Source organism: Solanum tuberosum, unplaced genomic scaffold (assembly GCF_000226075.1).
Source record: "Solanum tuberosum cultivar DM 1-3 516 R44 unplaced genomic scaffold, SolTub_3.0 scf00060, whole genome shotgun sequence".
NCBI lineage: Eukaryota > Viridiplantae > Streptophyta > Magnoliopsida > Solanales > Solanaceae > Solanum > Solanum tuberosum.
The window spans coordinates 183,797-191,384 of NW_006238985.1; the positions used below are offsets into that span (position 1 = coordinate 183,797).

At 37.3% G+C, this 7,588-nt stretch overlaps 2 protein-coding genes across 2 annotated transcripts in view; both read left to right on the forward strand.

Moving 5' to 3' along the window:
• Window positions 1-634: 634 nt before the first annotated feature.
• LOC102591527 (uncharacterized) lies at window positions 635-6,614 on the forward strand. Its single transcript, XM_006344564.2, has 5 exons — window positions 635-1,369; window positions 2,095-2,212; window positions 3,612-3,964; window positions 4,436-4,534; window positions 5,037-6,614. Exons 1-5 carry the CDS (start codon window positions 777-779, stop codon window positions 6,199-6,201), a joined length of 2,328 nt encoding a protein of 775 aa, XP_006344626.1. The 5' UTR covers window positions 635-776; the 3' UTR covers window positions 6,202-6,614.
• A 339-nt stretch (window positions 6,615-6,953) lies between these two features.
• The window catches only part of LOC102592544 (probable 3-hydroxyisobutyrate dehydrogenase-like 1, mitochondrial), a 1,854-nt gene continuing 1,219 nt past the window's right edge, over window positions 6,954-7,588 (forward strand). Inside the window, exon 1 of the mRNA XM_006344567.2 lies at window positions 6,954-7,549. Coding sequence (XP_006344629.1) covers window positions 7,021-7,549 — 529 coding nt within the window. The 5' untranslated portion in view covers window positions 6,954-7,020. The remainder of the gene's footprint in view (window positions 7,550-7,588) is intronic.

A 7,588-nucleotide genomic window follows, 5' to 3' on the forward strand; every position in this document is an offset into this window, starting at 1 on the left:
TTTGAAAACAAAGGACTAATACCCATATGGCCCTATATTTAGTTATATCTAGAAAAAAAATTCTCAATCTCTCCTAAATATTTTTATTTAGACACTCAAATTAAGTCATGTTTCAATTGAATATTTTAACGTGTAATATAATAGAACATGTTCCAATTAGATACTTTCAATTTTTTTATTTTTTTTGACGTGTGTTTATCATTGATTTACAAGGTACTTAAGTTAATGACATAAAATATGTCATTTTCTTTAATTATACACATTACCTCATTAAATCATAAAATCCTAGACATCTTCTGATTAACTTAGCTAAAGTCATAAAATCCTAGATATCTTTTAGTTAACTTAACTATCTAATAGACAAATGAAAAACAAGTGTAAAAGTTTTTCAAAATTTTGAACACTATATTAAAAGTTAAAATGTTTATTTAAAACATGACTAAGTTCGAATGTCTAAATAAATATCTTGATAAATTTAAGGCAATAACTATGTATTAAGCCTTTATAAAAAGCAATTTCTAAAATTCTCTTTATAATTTTAGTTATAACATGGAGTAGTTTGTATTTTGTATATGAAGATTTTGTAAAATGGGAAAACAAATATGCATGTTAAAATATTTCACAGAAACTGATATTTGAATATTACTCTACAAGTTAATCAAAAGTAAAACGATATTCTATTCACTTGCAAGGGTTTAAGGTTTTCTCCCTCCAATGGCAGTGAGGGTTTAGCAGTTGTCTTTCTTCCTTTCTCCATTCTGTCAATCTACACAACCATGGTTCTTTCTCTTCTTCTCCTCAGACGCTTATCTTCCTGTAGAACAAAACCCTATCTTTTCACCCTTTCGCAAACGAAAACCTTCTCTTCTTTTTCACCTTCAGATAAGCCTTCTTCTTTATCAGCACGCATGAGCTTCGTATTCGACCAAATCGATGCTATTGAGAAAGAGAGGTCCGAGAAGGACCAAACCCTTCAACGAATTCGGGCCTGGCGTGAATCCAAAAAGGGGAATCAAACCCAAACCCAAAACCAAGACCCGGTTGAGTCAAGTTCGGGTTTTTCTGATGTGGGGTCATCGGAAATGGAGTTGGAATCAAGAAAGAATGATGGGTTTGAAGGTGGTGGTGGGTTGATGAGTAAGAAGGTGGAATTGGTGCATCCATGGCCCGAGTGGATCGAGTTAATGGAGCGTTTGGTTCAGCAGAATTACTTTGATCATAAGAGAAAAGATGAGGATAATATGATTGAGAATTTGGGGTTTAATTTAACTGGTGTCGCTGAAGATGAGGGTTTTGATTTTACCAGGGATTGGAAGACTGTTCAGACTGCTGTTCTCAATTTTGGCAAAGATCGTTTCGATATATTGAGGTCTGTTTTTTTATGAAGAACACAATTTTAACCGTTTATTGTTCCCTTTTTGCTTTCTGGGATTGAACTTTTAGCCATCAGATGAATTCATTTGAGCTGCATTGTACTCATTGCTCAAGTATTTAGCTGGGCAATACTTGTCAAGCTTAGAAATGATGGTGTTCATTTTATCCCCTTAATTCACGTTTACTTTAGGTAGCTATGTTAGTAACTTAATTGACTCTCACTAGTGAGGAGTTCTTGCTTTCTTCTTATATGACTATACTGTGAGAAGTACTCCTAAGTTTTGATAGATGAATGAGAACCATAAAAAATGAATTTAGGTAACAACCTGAGAGTTTAGTTAATTAATTTGTTCAGTTTTCACTGTTCCTTTTCTTTTTAAATTTTTAATTATACATAGCGGGAAGGGGAGGGGGAAATGGTGGAGGGGATTACTAGATGGGGAACAAATTCGTTACATACTGGAGGTTTAGGCAGCCACCAAGTGACCCCACAGTGAGTTTTCACTGTTCTTTTAAAAGCATTGCTGATAATTAGATTGTTTTGATTATTGAGTCGGAAGCCGTAGATTTTTATTTGATTAACCTTACCTTTTGTATGCCTCTCCCTACTGTATAACTTGGAAGGAATTGAGCTGTTTGTTAAAGGACAATTAAAGTGTGCCATGACATTCGAGTGACAAATAACAACGCTTGATGCATAGGGTGATCAATTGATTTCAGGTCATTGTCGAGACAGGATCTCCAAATTTTGGTTGGTTATGGATGCCCTAGTACAGACAAGAAGGTGGTTTTTTCTTCCAAGTTATTGAGGAAACATGTCCATCTGGACGAAGGGGATGTAAGTTTGGATTCTTTGTTGTAAATATGTATTGCATAACTTATTAGAATTCCTGTTATTGATTCTTTACGAAATGTGGTTTCTCATTCCCATTTCTTGTATGTACTTCTTGTTTGGCTCAATTTATTTTCTTGATAAATGTGAAGTCTTGACGAGATTTGCCATGTGATGGAGAAAGTTCACAGTTCTTGTCATTTTGTGCATTTTCTGGAAGGCATTGTCTATTTTAATCTTCTTGTTCTCAAAATGGATTAAGATCTCCTGTTAGTGACTTTGCTTTCAGAAAGGGATAAACTTTAAACTTAGCATTACTGGGCATAAAGAAAGATGGAAAATCATTCCGGCTTGTCATCTGGTGGTCTGTGTGGAAAGAAGAATCTACAAGATAGCTTCCAAAAAACAGAGTAATTCCATCCAGAAGATTAAGATGAACTGCTTAGTTTTGTTTCTTTTTTGGTGTAAACAGCAGTACATAGTAGATCTAGAATCAGTTACAGATGTTTTAGGTTCCTTGTAAATTTTGCTATAGGATTGAAGATTCTTCCTGCTACTCTCCACAATTGTAATTAGGAACCTGTAATTTGTTGTGGCAGGTTCTGGTTTTTTTGCTTTGGAATAGAATACAAGTTACCTTCTCAAAAAAAAAAAAAAAACTTAGCAGCACAAGATTTTGGTATAGAATGTTAAAATTCTATAGTTTTTCTGTGTGAACTTATTAATATGGGAAAGTTCTGTGTACAAGCAATATACCAATATAGAGAGCCTACATGAAAAATGGTTCCTTGAGAAATAGTACTCAATATGGAAAATAGGAACCTCATGGTGGTGCACCAAAATGAAACTAAAACAAGAGGTTATTCCCAATGTGAAAAGTTATTTTCTGCCCCACCAAAGGATCTTTATTAACTAAATAAAATTGTTCATTTTGTAGCAGCTAATGCTTTTATATGAGGCAGTTACTCAATTCAACAATGTATTAGCTTAAGATCTAGAGAAAAATCAAGTTCTTCACCCGATTCACATATAAAGATGGTTTCAGATAAGTTGAATTGCTCGTAATGTTTATCTTGGACTTGGAGTGCTTGAGATTGTATCTTTAAAGCATCTGAAGATAACCGTCTTATGGACATACTGTAACATCATGAACCAGTGTAAGGAAGCTTTTAAATGTCTAAAGTGAGGTGAACATTGTTCTTTTGTACGGTGAATATTCACTATGATGACTTCATGATTTGCTGAGTATACTATGAGCTGGGCTTTTGCTATCTGCATTATTCAATGACCAATCCAAGTTATTGCATAATTATATTTTGGTATATCTCTTGTATACGGCCAAGATGACCTTGTTATTATCAATGAAAACACTACTTGATAAAAATAAATTGCATGATTGTATCAGGTTTGCAGTTCTTGCAATTTGAGGAGTTCTTGTGAAAGGGCATATTTACTTACCAATAAGGAGGATGAAGCAAGGACAATGGATGTCATGCGTGTCCTATTGACTTATGGTTTTGATACAATCAATGGATCAGTTGTTAATGAGAGTCTTATGAAGAAGAAATCTGTAAAGACTGTTGTTCGTAAATTGCTTCACGAAGTAGTCAAGTTGAGTGCTGTTCCAATAGATCCAAATCTTCCACCTCCAGTTTTTAAAAAACCACCTCCAAAGGTGAAGCAGCCACCTCCCCCTCCGAGGAAGCGAGTAGGACGTGACGACATTGAGATGAAAAAGGGAGATTGGCTGTGTCCAAAGTAGGTTTCATATCTTTTCTTCTGCACTAAGCTGCTGTCATCCTTCTTTGGAAATCCATAAAGGGTTTGCAATATAATGAAGTTGTATTTCCTGATCCATCTTTAAACTTTATTTGGACCTTTTCTATGCTGTACAAATGCCATTGTTTAGAAAGCAGTCCCAATTGACGTCTGTAAGGCATTGTATGACATGATGTGCTTTGACGTCAACTTTTTTCCGTTGGATGGTCCTGAAAGGTCTGCTGTGACCGTTTAGTATGCCCAGCACAAGCAATGCAGGGGTTCACCTTAAATAGGGTGAATTGCGTGTTGATAAATTGTCTTATCTTCTTTCTTAGTTCACTCTTGACCCTTATATCTGTTGATCTTGTATTTGGTTTTTATGATATGAACTTAGAGGGTTGGCGAAATAAATTGAACATAATTTGTCAAATCTAGAGTTGAAACATTGCTAACAAGTTACATTGCCAGGTGTGACTTCATGAATTTCGCGAAGAATACCATATGCTTACAATGTGATGCCAACCGGCCGAAGAGACAGCTGCTTCCAGGAGAGTGGGAATGTTCCCAGTATGTGTTCTACTTGCCTTTTGTTATCAATTCTTTCTCTCTTCTGCTGACATGAGTATATTGTTGATTTTAGAGCAATATGTTAAATTAGTCAGCAAATGGTGTTTATTTTTGCTATATTTATTCAAGCACCACAATAATAGATGCCTAGGCTTAGGCTTGAATCTAGTAGGAGTGGCAAGTTTAACAAGTTCGTCTTGATGAGGAGGACAATTAAGAAGAAACTTTTCGGTCTTCTCTTCATTGTCCAATCACTATTCTCTGTTGTGCCTGGAACAAGCTGCAAATCTTATTTATAATTGCATGTATGCCCTATTAAACTTGTACACTCATTTACATTCTCGTTTAAGTTGGCAATTTCCATTTGTGTAAAATGTTCAGAAAAACATTTGTTGAAAGGCTTTTTGCTTGAGGCTTTCACTTTCTGATATGTTTCTTATATATTGATTTACCCTTTCTGTGACATTGACAAAAACACTTTTCTCCTTTTATGAATTGGCAGGTGTAATTTCTTGAATTATAGGAGAAATGTGGTGTGTTTTCATTGTGAATGCAAGCGCCCAGTTGATGACTATATGGTTGCTCAACAGCAGGAGAGGCAACAAGGATCTAGGACACAGATGGATAAAATATCTCGCCGCCAAGATGTTTCTAATGCATGGAATTTTGATTTTGATGATGATGAGTCAGATGGTGCAGACGTTGCTGCCTTTGAGACTGCAGATTCTCAGAAACGGGATGAAGAATTTCCCCTGGATAGGCAAGAACGAAGAGATACTTCTAGGAGCAATGAAGATGGTTTCCACAAGAGCAGCAGGCCTCCAAAAGGTTACGAAACTGAATACCCTGCACCTGGGAAACCAGGAGTAGGCTTTGATGATTTTGATGATGAAGAAGATGATGTTGACAGCTATGAGATAGACAGTAATGGAGCAAACAAAAGTTCTAAAATAGATTTCTCGGATATTGAGGTCAACTCCGAATCTGAAGATATTGATAGTGTTGATGACACTTTGCTTGTTGGTAGAAGGAACAGTTCCCCCGCAAGTGATGCACATTTTAGACAGAGGCATCAGAAAGGGGCTTTTCGTGGTTCTGAGGATGCTGATGTGGATTTTGACACAGATGATGAGCTTCCAATTAAAACTAATATGAAATCTAGTCAGGTTTCTTATTCTAAACCAAGATCGAGGAACAAAGGTGCCAAGAGCTTTGACTCAGATGACGATTATGGCCTCAGCTCCGACTCCGATGATAGGGATTTCAGAAGTCAGCAGAATAAAGGGGGATCAAGAAAGGACTTTGGAAGGAGAAGGAGCTCCTATAGTGAAGATGAGCCCTTCTCTGACTCGGAGAGCAACAAAGGTAGGTCATTTCACAAAAATAATCCAAGAGGTGGTCAAAATGGCAGATGGGACTCTTCCGAAGGTCGTGGTGATAGAATAAGAGACAAAAGAACCTCTTTTAGAGATAACGTGAAAAGAAGTCCCAGAGACTCACGTGGAAGCAGCAGGAGAAGCCAAGATAACGGATATAATGATTATAGAAGCCGTGGACGTGAAGAATCTTATAAACAGCAACGAGGAAGAAATAGTAATTATGGTGATCAATCAGATAGTTACTTAGACGATGAAAGACATAGGAGGCCAAGAATAAATGTGCGATAAGTCTCAACATTCAGTTTATCATTTCAAGGGTTTGCAGAAGTCAGAAACAGCATGTCAACTTCTGAATGGCCATCATCACGTTAGCTTGAGAGCTAGAAGCTTCTTACACCTAAGAGAGATGCGCTACAAGGAGAAGTGTTTCAGTGACTGGGGGGTATATATTCAAGCCTGCATACAAAGTTGACTGGCAAAAGCTTCATACAAATAAGCCAACTGGGAAGTAGTGATGACAACCCTAAGCTTGACCTGCAAAGATGCGGTATCTTCAATCGTCTTCGAAGTTTTTCATTTAGTTGAGCTGATGATAAGATCTACGTGTTGTAACTATAGACGTGTTTCTGTAAACAATAATTTGCTAACTATTGATATTGGTCCCGTTATTCGTAGTATACAACAGAATTACTCTTGATTAATGCATTTCTTAGCTTATCTGGTTGCCTAAGTCCTATAATCAAAAGGACATGGAAATGTTGATGTTCTTTTTTCTTGACTGGTATCAGTTAATCTGTATACTGAAATGTAAATACACTACATCATTCAGCTACTTTTGCCGAGTGGAATTATTGTGTATTTTTTAATAATACTAAATTAATTTTATCCAATTTAACTTAAAAAATTAGTTAAACTCGCGAGACAAATATAACAAGTACCATTAGTAATGACTTCTATTTCATCCCAAACAGATTAAAATATTAAAAAGTTGCTATAGGAATTTCGTTATGGAAGTATATAAGCCAAGACTTTTTTCTTTTTTTTTCATTTCATAAAGAAAACAATAGATCTCTAAAATATAAAGAATATAAAAATCTTCCATTCTCTATGATTCATAATATATCTTCTTCCTTTCATAAATTTGTGCGGCCACTGCGTTTACATCACTACCACTGTCACTACGCGCCTCAAACAATCCTCACCGTCTCCGCCGCTACTACCACCCATCTCCGCCGTACTATGGCAACCGCCGTTGACCCATCCAATACTCGTCTGGGATGGATCGGTACCGGAGTAATGGGCCGCTCTATGTGCGCCCACCTGATTAACGCCGGTTACACCCTCACTGTCTTTACTCGGACTCCATCCAAGGCTCAGGAACTCATCTCCATGGGAGCTCACTGGGTTGACACTCCAAAGGCCGTCGCTTCCCAATCCGACGTCGTTTTCTCTATCGTTGGCTACCCCTCTGACGTTCGCCAGGTAATCCTCGACTCAAACTCCGGCGCTCTTTCCGGTCTGCGTCAAGGCGGCGTCATCATAGATATGACTACTTCCGAACCTTCCCTCGCTGTTGAAATTCACTCCGCAGCCTCGGCCGCTGGCTGCTCCGCCATTGACGCCCCTGTTTCTGGAGGCGATCGCGGCGCTCGGCATGCCGCTTCATCCATCTTCG

What these genes read in the sequence shown, in the direction of transcription:
- LOC102591527 (XM_006344564.2), top strand. Translation starts at nt 777, where the DNA reads ATGGTTCTTTCTCTTCTTCTCCTCAGACGCTTATCTTCCTGTAGAACA. An exon ending in TCCATCTGGACGAAGGGGAT is followed by an intron (nt 2,213 to 3,611) that starts GTAAGTTTGGAT and finishes TGATTGTATCAG; the next exon opens with GTTTGCAGTTCTTGCAATTT. An exon ending in GGAGAGTGGGAATGTTCCCA is followed by an intron (nt 4,535 to 5,036) that starts GTATGTGTTCTA and finishes ATGAATTGGCAG; the next exon opens with GTGTAATTTCTTGAATTATA.